This window comes from Coloeus monedula (assembly GCF_965178545.1).
Source record: "Coloeus monedula genome assembly, chromosome: 13".
NCBI classification, from domain to species: Eukaryota; Metazoa; Chordata; class Aves; order Passeriformes; family Corvidae; genus Coloeus; species Coloeus monedula.
In genome coordinates this window covers 12278571-12293777 of record NC_138793.1, presented here as the reverse complement: position 1 = coordinate 12293777, position 15207 = coordinate 12278571, and the positions used below count along the sequence as shown (strand labels likewise).

Sequence of the window (15207 nt, the reverse complement as noted above, 5' to 3'; positions counted from 1 at the left end):
AACAAGACCCTGTGAAGCTGCTGCAGTCACACAGGGAGTCCACAGTGGAATTGCTCTGCCTGTAGAAGCACAGAGAGAAACCAGGAGGTCTCAGTTCCCTGCTGAGGTCTGGCAGGCAGGGCTCCCCCTGCCCAAGCCAGACAAAAAGCATCTCAGATACCCACATCTGTGGTTTCAGCATCACCAAAGATGCTCTTTTCGGTGATCTTCTGCTATGATGGGGGAGATCAGCAGAAGATCTTTACTACCTTCTCCTCCTCCTTGATATGGAAGCCTCACGGCAGATCCCTGAGAGTGTCTGGTGGCTCTCCTGGGGACAGCCACACCCCTCAACAAAGGGCCTCAGCACCCTACAGCCACTGCACAGCCCAACCTGCAGGGTTTACAGGCAGACCTGCCCACTGGCATCCTTCCCACAGTGCCAGAGCCTGAGTTTAGCTCAGAAGTGCTTTCATACACCCACAGTAAGGTGCCTCTTTTACAAATCCTGCTCCAGATCTGATTGCAAAAGAAAAGGGGGAGGGTGGGGAGTAGGGAAGGGTGGTTAGCACTGAACACTGACTCCTAATTGATACGTCATGAGGCTGAACTTCCCAGATGGGTGGCACACTTTGGGGCAAAAATGCCTGGATCTGCTCCAAAAAAGCCTGTGATACAGAGCACAGATGCCCTGCAGAAAGGCAGTTGCCATAGCACTCCACACAAGCAGTAATTAGGGATGTGATGAGAAGATGTCTGTTCTCTAGCCAGTGACCTGCAAATACAGTTGCATTCATCTTGTAGCAGTAATAAACGTTATAAAAATGACATGAGGAGGCTACTGAACTTGCTAAATACAATCCCTGAAGTCCCAAACCATCCAAGGGGAAGTGTGGATGCAGCAGCTGAAGGTGCCTCTGCCCACTGTGACCTCATTAGCTCAGCTGATCAGAGCATGGTGCTGATAACACCAAGCTTGTGAGTTTGATCCTCAAAGAGACCATTCACAGAGGAGCTGGACTCAATAATCCCTTCCAACACAGAATATCCTGTGAAATCTCAGGTGCTGGTCTTCTTTTGGATTCATCCCCACTTCTTCTTGCAGAACCCCTTACTTCCACCCCAGTTTTACACTCATCACAGTCTTCAAGGAAAGGGTTTTGGTGTGGGTTTTCCTGGCTTTGAAAAATGGGGAAACTCTTCTGCAATGACAGCTCATGTTGTCTCAGAGGCTCCCAGGGGTGACCCTGCTGACCCCACAGAACCTGGACCATGTGCCTGCTCCCCTCCCCGTGGTGAGGGTGAGGGCTGAGGAGCATGGTGAGGAGCAATGAACACAGGCTCCACACACACACGCTGGGCTTGGTGTGCCTGTGGTGTGTTCACAGGAATATTCCTGCTTTTGCTTGTGCAGCTGATAAAACCAGAATGGGCACGTTGTCAGGGGGAGTGGGGAGGATTAGACACGGCTTTTTGCAGCACAACTCAGCTTCCATTTCCTTTCAGGGACTCAATATTTACCATAAAGATGAAGGCCATCACAACATAACATATTATTCGCTAGTTTCACATTTTCAAAGATTGCTGCTGTATTTCAAGGCTGGTTCAGCTCCTCACTCCCTTGGCATACTGATGCATTCTGCAGCCACAGACACTTATGAAACACTGGTCACAGTAAGCCAAGCCTCCAAGTAACCCAATTGCCTCTGTACAGCCACAGGTTGGTGTCAGAAACAGCCCAGTGAAGACCCCGGTTGCCTCTCCACCATTCTCAGAAAGTCCCAAGCTTCAAACCCTCCCTGACACAGACCAGATGCTTTCTTTCATCAGTAGTTTCAAGACAACCAAAACAACATTTTCTGTGTGGTGAAGTGTTTGACAGAACAAAACACATGGCTCTAATCATCAAGGGCAGCAGGAAAAGTGACTGAATATGGATAAAAATGAAACAGTGGTCTGGATGCTGTTGAAAAGCATGCTCAAAGCTCTTGCTAGTTAAAAGAGAAATAAATGTCATTTTTAAAAAAGACAGCAGCAATAAACTGGCACCTGTGAAGTACCAGACATTTGTTAGTTCATTCATCAGGAACTGCAATATGGCGCTTCAGGCTGCCAGTCTGTGCCACACCCTCCTGCTTTGCCACACAGCTCCAGAACTGGGGTTTGGGTACCACCAATGAACCAGGCTCAGCATCCATGAGGCTCTGCCCTTCCTGCCTTATGACTTCTAGAAAATAACATCCAAAATGCAGCATCAAGGGACAATTTTCCACAGAGGCCTGATCATGAACCCAAATCCCTGGACTCTGGGGAGTGCAGGAGAAGCCCAAGGCAGACCAGCCCCACTGCTGCCCTTCACAAAACCTCTCACCTCACTGCCTGTGGCTGGGGCACCACAGCCTTCTGCAACTCCACTGTGGGCAAGGGGAGGGATTTTCCCCCTTCCATATCCAGTTGGGACCACCCAGGATCTGTATGTTAAGAGTAAAGACTGGTGGAGTTGTTTCTGCCCAAGGAAGAAAATTTTGGGTGATTAAGGCAATGTCCTCTTGCATCATTCCCTGTACCTGGTAAAACCATTTCATGATTTGCTGTCACAGTTGGCCAGAACCTCTAACCACTCACTCATAAACAAAAATCTCTTGAAAAGCTCACAAAAACTCTGAACAAGATGATAACACAAAAAACCTGTTGCTAACAGCACAGTTAATATCCTGAAAAATATATCAATGCAGCACACTAATTTACTAAGCTTAATCCAACGGCTTCTAAGCACAGTCACCACCTTCAGTAAAACAGACATTTAGTACAGTATGAAACATTTTCAACTCTCTGCATGTGCCAAATTCCTAATAAATTACATGGAAACCCTCCTTCTTTTTTTTTTTTTTTGACGGATGACTTCTTCTTGAAAAATATCACTCTGCCCACAAGTGCACCAAAGAAAAGAGAAGGCAGGTTTAATTACAGCCTGCAAGTAACTTAGGTAGGAGGGATGCTAGGAGGGATGGCACTTTCCAATTTATTAAACTGATGATTACTGTATTGATTATCTTCATCGCCTGACAGCGCCAGGCAAAACTAGGACTGTCGTCCTTGAAAGGATGGGCTGGACACGTCATGGTCAGCACAGAGGCAGCACAGGCAACTTCTTTGCTCTCAGGGTCTCTCAGGGTCCCCACCAGCTCCATTTTGGAAATGTAGCATGGTTTTCTGGGATATTATCATCATGTTGCATTGAGATAGCTGATTACTTAATTTTGACGTCCTGGTCCCATGCAGCGTCTTCAGCCTGCATCCTGCAGCACAGCCTGCTTGTAAACCCAGCTCTTCATCTCCCAAAAAGCATTTCAAGAGCAGTAAATACAGCAGTTAACGGCACATCAATTTTGCTGTCAGGCTTGTTCAAAGTCATCAGCCTCAAGACAGACTTTTAAATGCCAGCTGTTTACGGTGCATTTGGACTGCTGTGAATGTAAACTCTTTCACAGGGATAGTTGCAGTAACTATTTCGGTTTTGTGCAACGTGGGTTCCCTTTTTGCAGAAAAATATCAAATAAGTATCAGGAAGGAAAAGAATGGTTTCAGCCCGTGATGCTCATTCACAAAATCACGGCGTAGCCCTCCTGTTGTGGAGTGCTCAGTAAAGTGCATTAAAAACCAAAGGAACAGAAAGTTGTCCGGAAGGGCTCCCACCCACTGCTCAGGGAACTACTGAGAGTTTTTTCCAGCCTGGCCAGCAAAAAAGCAGCAACACGCACCAGCATTACGGAGCGATGCGAGCACTCGGGCAGGGCTGCTGCACCCCGGCACACAGGGAGCGATCCTGCCGTATCCCGGCACACAGGGAGCGATCCTGCCGTGCCTGGCACACAGGGAGCGATCCTGCCGTATCCCGGCACACAGGGAGCGATCCTGCCGTGCCCCGGCACACAGGGAGCGATCCTGCCGTGCCTGGCACACAGGGAGCGATCCTGCCGTGCCCGGCACACAGGGAACGATCCTGCCGTGCCTGGCACACAGGGAACGATCCTGCCGTGCCCGGCACACAGGGAGCGATCCTGCCGTATCCCGGCACACAGGGAGCGATCCTGCCGTGCCCGGCACACAGGGAGCGATCCTGCCGAGCCACGGCCGGGATGCGGAGCCCCGAGCAGCTGCCGGTCCGTGCGGCGCCTCCTCTGCCCGCAGCTGGGATGCTGAGCAGGGCTGGGGGCTCAGGCTACCCCCCACCAAATGCCACTGCAGGGACCTTGGGGGCACTCGCAGAGCCAGTGCTGTGTGTGGGTGCCCAGCACAGCAGGGACAAGAACAAGACAGGCACACGAGTGCCGTGATGAGCGAGTTACAGAGGTGGAAAGGGTGTAAGTATTCATAACCCGAACTGGAAATCACTGCCTGGATTTCAGAGCGGTTCCGTGCTGGAGCCTGCAGGGCTGAGTTACCCAGAAAAGAGCCATTTCCATCGGTCTGACTGACCCCCTCAGCCCGCTGTGCCGCGGTGCTGCTGTCCTGCTCCTCCCCGCGCAAGAAAGCCAAGGGATGCTGTGAGTTTTCACCTTCACAGGGGCACGATAATGGCACAAATACCTCTGGCTTGCAGCAAAGCTACACTTCAGATGTTTTTTCCACACACTTCCCTCCACTTGTTGGCCCTCTCCTTTACATCAAAAGAAGTAATTTATCCATGTTTTTAAGCTCTCATTATTTCTTTTAGCTCAGTTTTCAGAGCAAACCACTAAAACAAATAAATATTCCTTTTTGGAGGGAGGAGATGATCTCTTACGTTTCTATGCACAAACTGTCAACAGTATGAAACAGTCAGAAATGGCCTCTTTTGATGAGTGAATATTTAACATTTTGCCTATTTCCACTTGATATGGAAGCCTGGGCTAATCCAATTTCTATTTGTAATATCTGTAATATTGAACAGCAAAAGAGACAGGGATTGTTCAGAGCTCAGCTGAATGGGTTGCTAATTGCCAGAAGCAAATAGTGAGATATTGAGAGCATGAGGTAAAATTAAATCAGCCTTCTTCTCCTTTTAGATTTTGCAGGTATCTTGTTTACTGCCAAAACTGTATGTAGGAGAGGAAGAAATTAGAGCAACAAATGTGCAGGTTTGGATATGTAACATACAACTGGCAGGGAACTAGTAAAAGAATAGTAAAGCAAGAAATCCCTGGATTCTGTTGCTGTATTTTCCCCAATATCTTTGTTTCTCATTCATTCTTTTCTCCTGCCATTGAAAAATTATCTAAAAATCCTCCTCCCAAATCCAGTCCCAAGGCAGACAGCTTGCTCTGCCTACCAAAGAACAGCTGGACACGTCTGCTGCTTGATGCTGGTGCCCTAAGTATATTTACCAAGAAAAAAAGCCCCATAAATTTGCAAGATTGGAGCTGAAAGCAAAGTCTACAATCTCTTTGAATGCCTCAAATATTACTCAAACACAAGTGGTTGGTTAGAATTAAATATCTCAGTCACTTTTATGGTTTTAACACAAGATCTTGTTATCTTTCTATTCCCTAGAACGGAAAACCTGTGAGGCAGAATGGCCCTGAACAATCCAAAAAATAAGGTGCTGAGCCCCTTTCCCAGCTAGAAAAGTCTCTGATGTGATATTTCTTCACTCCATTTGTGCAGATAAACCCTCCCCAATCTTCGCACTCTGCAGCAAACACCAGCCAGCTGCTCCCAGAGCCAATCTCCTTCACTACCAGACAGGCTCTCCCCAGGGACCCAGCAGAGAGCCTGCCTGGGAAAACACCTGGGAAATAGGATTAGAAATAGAAAAATGTTCTCAAATGTTAGTTCAAGCAAGATTCTGTGCAGTTTTTCAGCTTTGTGTTTCTCACAATGACCTTCCCACAGAGTGATTTGTTTTTAAAGCCCCTTTTCTTTGGTGAGCCTGAGATGTTTTGTGTCTCTATCTACTTGCAGATGCTGAGCACCAGCTTTGGCACCAAGTATTTCTTCACCTAAAAGAAAAATAGAGCACAGTATAGTTTAAATGACATGTTTAGAGAAGAGTAAGCTGGGACTCAAAACCATCTTCCACATAAACAAAATCCACCAAATGCCCATGCTCTTGAGAGCCAGAAATTAGAGCAAGACATGTAATTTTTGTGCAATCATTTTGTCCCTTTCAGAAGAGACAAGAACTGTCTCTTGAATCAGTTAATCAAGATCTTGGCTGATTAAACCATCCGTAGTTTGTTTCCCAGGGAGCTAATTGAGAACATTCCATATTCAGAAGTGAAGCTGGTTTCAATGGGCACAGCCATCTCTGTTGTGCAGGCTTCAGACAAATCCAGCATGCCACTGAATCAGGTTTGCAATGCAAATAGCCAAGATTAGGGAGGGAGAGAGAGGGAGGATCAGGAAAAAATATTCAGTCATAATCATCATTGTTCTTGCTAAAGAATTAGAAGCACTTTCTGATCAAATTTGAGAGGACTGGACTGCAGAAACCCAGGGAAAAGCAAGGGCAGCAGAGCACTGCTCCTGAAGTCTCCCTACGTGCAGGGATCCTCTCAGATGGAGACTTCTCACCCAAAGGACACCAGACCTGGGGTGAGTAGGAGGAAGGCAAAGCACCTCAGAGTAGTGCCTGGAGGGACTGTGGCATCCAAACAAAGCAGTAACAGACCCTTTCCACCAGAGGAAAATAAGGACTGGAGCAGAAGGACAGCAGGCTGCTGTCCAGAAGGCCCTGAAGGTGTTCAGGTCTGGAGCAGGACTGTGTGCTGGAAGGAGGGTGTTGAGAAACTCATCTTCACCTTTGGGTATTGACACATTCAAAGTAACAGAGAATCAAAGTTAATCTGTGGAAACTGTAAGACTCATTTTGAGAGCTTCTGGCCCCACAAATGCCCTGCTGATGCCAGTAAGAGCAGGGGCAGTCCAAAGCTTCCACCCTGTCCTCACTGGCATTGTGGGTCCCTCAAAGTGCTGGAGCTGAATGCACTGCTGGAAGCAGCACAGCTGTGTCGGCAGAGTGCTCTGGAGCCCGACACACTCTGCTCCACTGTGGGACTAATTAGTGCAGGCAGAGAAGCTCATTAGGATCATTAGCTGCTTCTGAGGTGGCCCTGCCCATGTCCCCCCAGCTCGGGAACTGAATGGGTTGGTAGCTACCCTGACCATACCCTGCTGCATCTCTGCACCCTGAAGTGACCCCAAATTACTGTGATTTATAGTACAGCTCCCTGTGGTACCTGAGCAGCTGAGGGGTCAGAGGAGGAAGGTGGCTTCATATTCTCAAGAAGGATATTGTTCAGCATCTCAAAGGCAGGTGATCAGTTTTCCCCTCCATCCCCTGCAATTACCCCTCTGGACCACCTCCTGCCCCAGGTCAGTGCCTTGAAGGATGGGAGGTGGCACTGCCAGGTGCAGTACAGGCTGGAGAACTCAAGAGGCTTCAGTTCTCCTTTTGTCACAATCCTCTGGCAAAAGTGACAGTCTGGGGAAGCTGCAAAGGCTTCTGAGAAGCTTCTGTTAATTATCCTACTTGCACACTCCAGCCTTTTCTAGTGTTTGCCACTGGAGAGAAGAGCTCATTTAGAGCGGGGAGAGGTGGAGAATAAAGCCATTAAAAGACTAGCTGTAAGCCTAGCAAAGAGATAACAAATGACAGAGCAGCAGAATGCTAAAGCCATGTCCTTGTCTCCTTGTGAATGGGCCTGTACAGCTCATTGGAGCAGTCCTGCCCCAGTGAGCAGATCTCTCCCCAAAGGGTTGTCCTCTGCAGCTATGAAAAATGCACGAGATAGAAAAAGAATTTTTAAAATCCTCTGCAAGGACTACGCTTGTTCGGTCAACAGCCAAGTCTGACATCCCTGTGCTTTCCCAAGGGCTCAGAGGTGCTTCTTCCTTCCAAGGGGATGCAGAGTGGGAGTTAGTGCCAGCCCAGAGAGCTGGCAGAAGATGAGAGCTGTGAGTCAGACAAAGCAAGCTTTGTCCAGTATCACAGTAACACCTTTAAAGGGTTTCATCTGTTCATTTGTGACCCTAAAACTTGTTTGGTTTTACATCTGAAATGACTTTTACCTTTTGAAATTGATACATCTTTTTAGAAAAAGTAAGAAAGTGTGTAGATAACTCTGCAAATAAAACTGGATTTCCCAGGTAACCATTAACCCAATGTGTTATAAAGCCCATTTCTGCCACTAAACAAGAAGTATCTATTTAGTTATGTATGTCCATACATCACATGAACATACTTTGCAGATTATTTGGGCTGTTCCAGTAGCCTTGGTATTAATAGTAACATAACCTCTCCAATAATCTTCAGGCAGCCCCCCAAGGAGCACTGCTGAAACCACCTGAAATAACAGCTAAAACCAGTGGTGAAAAAACACCCAGCAGTGTCTGGTTCTTGCCTCCTGCTACAGCTAGGAGGAGAGAAGGAGGGCAGACCGTGTGAGAAACAGAGAGAAAAATGCGACTTCTTAGTTGGTTTTAAGTAACAGCATCTTTAGGAATATAATTTTGCCAAAAAAACACCAAGAGAAACACATGACACATTTTGCACATTCCTGCTGCCAGATGAATTACCTGGTGATGATGGGATCTACAGCATAATTCTTGCATGGAGATACCTGGTAATAAAACCCTGGGGTGGGGCTTTGAAGCCCGTGCCCAGCACCCCACACCATCAACCTCCTAGAGGCACTTCCCAGGCAGTCAAGAAGAAAGGAGGAAGCTCATTAACGCTGCTGGGTTATTTTGGAATCTCTCTTTTCAGTTCAGCATCCTCCTAAGTACACCCTGCTGTCAGTGTGATGTCTCTCTGGGCTCTAGGATGCCGGGATTGAAGCACAGACTCCTCCAGCCACAGCACCTCAGCACTGACTCTGCAGAGCAGCATAGCTACTCCTTCACCCATAACCCACCTCATCCTCCCACTCCTCTGCCCAGCTTTTCTCTTTCCCACTGTCTCCCCAGCTAATCCCAGTCAAGAAACTGGTACAGACATTCATTTTCTCTACTCCCACAAGGCAGCTCTCTGCTTCTAAAAATACTCCAGGAAATTGAATCAACATTTCGTAATTGGCTGGTAGCAGCAATTACTAATAATCAGCAGGAACATAATTTTCTTCATTTTCTACTCTTGCTGTAATGTAATCTCAATAAACAAACTTTGTTTTGCACACTAAACAAACACAATGGCCAATATGAGAAAAATGGGGAGATAAAAGAGAGTATCAAAAAAATTAAAAATAAACAAATTTCTATCAAATAGCAAAAACTGTAATTCAAACAGCCTTTGAGAAAGATAAAGTTGATAATGTTCTTACGTTTCCCTGTAAAATGGAAAAATGAAGGCTGCACTCCACTTCTCTTGCACAGCGACAGCAGAGCCTGGGCTTGCTGGAGGCAGCATCCCCCCTGCCCAAGCTCCCACAGACCTGGCAATTTACTGTGAGGGTAACAAAAGACACAGCAAGGTGAAAAGCACACATGACTTGGACTTGAAGGACTGTACTGGACGCAGGACTGCAGTCAAGCAAACTACTCAGTTCATAGTCAAAAACAATTTTGAAGAAGGAAGCCTGGCTCTGAATAGGTTTTCTGGAGACTGAGACAGCTCTTGCAGATTAAAAACAAGGAATACTTTCCTTCCCCAACTTGATAAATTTGCTATAGATGTCTATGCTTTCTAAATCAATAAACAAGTGCCAATTCATGCAAGGATTTAACTTGGAAGCGTGACCAACTCATTGCTTTTCCTTCCAGCCAAGAACAGCAGATGGTCTGCTGCTCTCTGCAAGTATCAGTCCCTAACAGGTATTGATGACTGTATCAAGGCAGCTTGGCTAAAGACAAATCCTACCAAATCGTGGGAGCTCTTGTCACGCTTGGGAACTGCTCAACGAGACCCCTTGCCAACAGCACTGCTGCATGGCATTTACAAACAGCACATTTTCTCTCTGTCCAGTTTAGGAGACATCCCTTACTAAGGCTTGGAGCAAGCTGCAAATTCCCTACAATTCCCAAGCAAAAAATGGGCTGCAATCCGATTTCCTGTTTCAAGAAGACCAGAAGAAACGTCCCCACACTCACCCCCACATGCCCTGGATTGCACATCAACCCTCTCCTTCCTTCCAAAGGCCACGTGGGCATTGGCAGACTCAGGCAATGCTATAAATTATAAATTATTTCAGTACAGAGGCAGGTGAGCCCCCAAGTCCCAGAGTCTACTGAGAGTTCACCTGGGAGCATCACCTGGAGCTGGAAGAAGAGCCTTTAGAAAGGACGGATCCTTCCCAGATAGTTTTAGTAATAAAATCACTAAACTTTCTTTGGTTCAGGGAAAGGTAAGTATCAAGCTGGTCTTCGGTATTTCTGACCTTGGAATAAACTTTGGGAAGTACACACATTGAAAAGATATGATTTTGAGAAACTTCACATTTACTTTGCTCTTGGAAATTCTTCAGCAGTCCCTGTACTGTGTTGATGAGTTTTACAGCTGCTGCTTAGGTGCCAGTGCCCTCCAGCAGAGTCACTGCTTTCCAGGGGATTTTTTGGATGAGTGGCAAAAAAAGCACCACTCACATGGGCAAAACTCCATCTCCCTGCTGTCAGAAAGCTTCAGAATTAACCAGATTATTATTTTTCAAGCACTTGCTTTAAGACTTCTCATTTAAAATTGGATTCTCTTTTCTTCTGCTTTTTGGACAGATTTTTTTCTCTCCAGAGGAATAGGAGTCACACTAGAATGTGACTCAAAGATGTTTTTTACTTGTATTTTCAAATAGATAAAACCACTCAGGCTTTTGAAGACAGATTCCACTTGGAAAGGGAAAACCCACCAGTGGGTTGTGCCCTTTGTGCTGGTGCCCAGTGCTGCTGTTGCCTGCTGGCAGTCTCCTACTGGAAAACCATGGCTTCAGGCTGATCCCAAATGCTGCTGGCACCAGACACTGTCAGGGAGCTCACAGACACCTCAGACCCCACCAAAGGCAAAGGCAGGCAGAGGGAGCACTGAGGGAGAGACAGCCAGGACAGGGAGGGGAAGGAAACATCAGCTGCTAACGAGTCTGTCAGCTCAGTTTGACAGCCTGGCACAGCCTGCAGAAGCTTGACGCTCATGGAGAGCAGTCAGGTGCCATATTTAAGCTTCAACTTTGATGTCATGTCCAACTAAAGGCACACCTAGAGCCCTCCTCTGCCATCGTTTTTCCCTGCTGCTGTTGTAGCCACAATGCTGACTGTGCTCCTGGGTCCAGCCCTCACTGCCTTGGCCAGGCTTTGTGTGGCCAGAACAGCCACCTTGGGCTGTGGGGAACAGAGCAGGGGCAAAGCATCCACACCTTGGATCAACATCTCACCTTGAAGGTAAAGGGGCTCGTTTCTTTAAGTGCTAGAACAATCACTGGTTTCCAGGGGTTTTTTGGATTGGAGGTGAAGTAGGCATGGTCCAGGTGCAGGGGATACAGAGACATCACAAAGAGGCAGGATAGGTCTGTGCTTAGAGAGATTCACACCATTGCCTTTTACAGCACAGCAAAGCTTTTAGATAAAGTGAAAAAGTTAAAGAGGTATTTAAATGCCCACATCAAACTAAGAATAGTTTCAGATGCTGTAAAGGTCAGGTTTCACTAAAGGAAATGGCCTGAAAAAACCACCAAGACAAAAGAAGTCATAATGGCTGTCAGGATGAGACACGAATCAAGCAGAAACAAAGATTTTGCAAAGTTCTGCAAAGCAAGTTGCACCCCTGCAGCCCATGCGGAGCTCAGCTCTCCAGAGAAGCACAGCATGGCTGCTGCACACCCCTGCCATGATCCACACTCTGTGAAATGGAAGGGTGTCAGCACAGGGAACTTACTTAGTGTTGTCTGAGTCAATGGCATGAAAGAGCTTCTCAAGTTCTTCTTCGTTGAGTGTCCCATCAGAAAAGAAGGCCTGGAACTCCTCCAGGGACAGCTTCCCATCATCTGCAAACAGTGACACAGCTGCCATTAGGGAAAGGGGACAAGTGAGGGGGACAAGGCTGAAAATCAAGAGTTATTTACAGATTTAAGTACTTACACCAAAATTATCTCCAAATGCTTCTACAAAACTGGCCCTCAACCAGTGCAGATCTTACAGAGTCACAGAATCACACAATCACCAGGTTGGAAGAGACCTTCAAGATCACCGAGTCCAACCCATGCCCTAACACCACCTCAACTAAACCATGGCACTGAGTGCCACATCCAATCTTTTTTTAAACACATCCAGGGATGGTGACTCCACCACCTCCCCGGGCAGACGATTCCAGTATTTAACCACTCTTACTGTGAAAAACTTATTCCTAATATCCAACCCATATTTCCCCTGGGGCAGTTTAAGACTGTGTCCTCTCGTTCTGTCAGTTGTTGCCTGGAGGCAGCGGGTCTCAGGGTGGGACCCTGCAGCTCTGGCTGACCCAGGGCCAGATGAAGGTGCTCCTGGGTATGGATACACTGGCCACTGGCAACTAATTGGGCTATTAAGCCAAAGTCTGGCTCAAACCTAAAGAGGAAAAACTGTTAAGGTTCATCCTAAAACTGAATTACATTTAAGAGATTATGGAGTGTTTTGTCTACCCTATGCTCAAATGACACAGGACACTCATTAAGGGACATTTAATAAATAGGAAAAGACCCTGGGCTGGAATTATAACAGACCCAGCAGTATCTTTTGCCATCTCCATCCAGCTGCATCCTCTCCAGCACAGTCCATCTCCCTGCTCTGGACAGAAATGTTAAACAGCAGCTACCAAGCACTGTGGACAGGCACAGAGCTGGCTGTGAGAAAGCTCCTGTGAAGTTCAGCAATAAAGCAACAGGAGAGAGACAAAAGAAGCTCTAAAGAAACTTTAATTTATCATTTCTTGTCCAAGCTGCTGACGCCAGACCCTGGTGTGCAGCAGTGCCTGGGGGGGAATGACTACCCCAGGTCACATATTATTTAAAATCTTTCCCTTCATATCCACAGAAGAGTCACAGACTGGAAATGCTGCCTACTTTGTGCTAAGACAATGTATCATTTATTATTTAATCAAATCAATAATAAACCCTGTTGTTTCTTTTTCAGGAAATGATGCTAGAGGACAAAATTAGCCAACTCTCCACATACACATCAATATTTCTTCCCCAAAGTAAGTCTGCTGCTCTTTAAACATACCTGCATTGCCAAATGCTAACCCAGTTTCCCTTGCCTGGCATAGACAAATTTAGAACAATGATAAACTGAGTCTAAGATGCCCATTTAATTGGCAATTATGAAAGGAACACAGCAGGAGAACAAAGTCTACAGCAGCCCTGGGTGAAGAGGGCACCACTTCCAGAGCACCACAATGGCTGCAGAAAGGGTCCAGCTGCCTTTATTGTTTTTCTGCACTCCTTCCCCAAAATGTGACCTCTTTGCAGCAGGCAGGGTGCAGAATACCAATGCACAGCTCAGGGAATGGGTCCCAAATCTGCTCTCTGTTTCTGATTACAGAACACTAAAGCACCTGTACTTCAGCAGGAGCCTACTGCTTGAAGCATCCCACCTGTGTCACCTGGAGATTAACCCAGTGGTGAGATTCTTTCCCCAAAGGAGATAAAAAGACTGTCCAGAGCAGGAGCCCCCTCCACACCACCCATCTCAACCTCTTCATACTGCAGAGCTGGATAAGAAGCTCTTCCCCCTCAGTGCTCCTATTTATGCAGTATCCCAGCCAAGATCAAGGTTTGGTTTCTTCTGATCCTGACTGGCAATGAATGCTCATCTTCAAACACCAAGATCAAAAGGATGACAGCATTTCTATCCCACAAGGGCTAAACAATTCTTTATATGTGGAACATTTTACCTGTAAACCATAAATTAGCAACTGTTCACCTTCAAACTGTCCTTCCACACAGAGGGCAGGCAGAAATAAATTCCCAGAAAAGTCACATAAATCACCTTACTGGGAAAGAGAAACTGTAAGGTGAAGTGGGTATTTTTTCAGGAGAGAACTTTGATCTGAATTTACAGTTTGCTTAACTCTGAAAAAAAGGTGTTTCTAAGTTTAAGGCAAAAAATCCATGGCCTTTATCTAGTTTATATCTTATAACTCCTGTCTTTCATTTTACTCTTGCTTGATTTGTTTTGGTCTGGGTTTTTTGAGGGTTTTTTTAAGTAGTACGCTCCAGGACACATTTTTGCTGCAGCCTCTGAAATGTCTGTGTTTAAAATCTGTGCCAAAACACTGCTCTGCCTCCTATCTCAGAGCCTCCAGAAAGAACAGGTAGAACAGATACCAACTACCATGACATGTCAGATCACTGGAAACCAACACACACTGAATTTTTGTTGGCATTTAACAGCCCAAAGTAATGAAAAAAGAGGATGATTTAAGGATCTAGAGGAAGAAGGAGATGACAGTGACTTTTATCTAATTTTTATTGTCTAGAGACCCCACAGAACTGCTTGAATAAAAGTATTCTGACCCCACAGAATCTGAATAAAAGTACCAATTTTATTTGCAAGCAGTGCTCAGGACTTTCATTCCCCCCCAGAACCACCAGCACCAAGTACCAGTCAGCTTAAAGCTGATTGTCATTTAATACAAACTGGAATACTTGTCTGCAAACACACAAAGCAAAAGCCTTTCTGAGTAACAAGATAATCCTTGAGCTGCATATCTATAATTGTGGAACAGCCTGAGAGCCTGGGTTTCTGGAGCCCAGCAAGCAAAGATGCCTTCAGGGAACTCAGGGTGATAAGAGGAAGCAGACTGGGCTGGGATTTGCCAGTTCAAATTAAACTGTTAAAAAGCCCTGGTCGAGGAGGGTTGACCACAATGCCACCAACACCAGGTCCCCTGGCTGGCAGTCGCTGTGATAAGTAAGAGCTGATGGGACACTGTGGTCCAGGAGGAGCCTTATCAGGACAGTCACAGCTTTTTCTGACAGCAGAAGTGTGTGCACCCAGTAGAGAATGGATAAGACTTCCAGAAAGCAGCTTTTTGCTGAAAGCTGCTGGGCTCAAAAGGTACAAATTCTCCAGATGGACAGGCAGGGGCTGTACCAGAGCCTCAATTGTACGGTTCAGCCTCACCCACACCCTGCCCTGTAGAGCTTGTCTGGGACCTTTCAGCCCTTGGGAGCAACTTTTGATAGGAAGCATGATAGAAAAATTGAGATTCTTCACCAAATCTCACTAAACCAAATAAAGTTTCCATCATTTTTAAGATCTAGAGATCTCAAAGAGATCTAGATTGTTAAG

General features: G+C 46.3%; 1 protein-coding gene across 1 annotated transcript in view; it reads right to left on the bottom strand.

Moving 5' to 3' along the window:
* The window catches only part of NECAB2 (N-terminal EF-hand calcium binding protein 2), a gene marked incomplete at both ends in the record, with an annotated part of 75017 nt that overhangs the window by 25360 nt on the left and 34450 nt on the right, over window positions 1-15207 (bottom strand). Inside the window, one exon of the mRNA XM_082289968.1 lies at window positions 11816-11924. Within this exon, the coding sequence (XP_082146094.1) occupies window positions 11816-11924 (109 nt within the window). The remainder of the gene's footprint in view (window positions 1-11815; window positions 11925-15207) is intronic.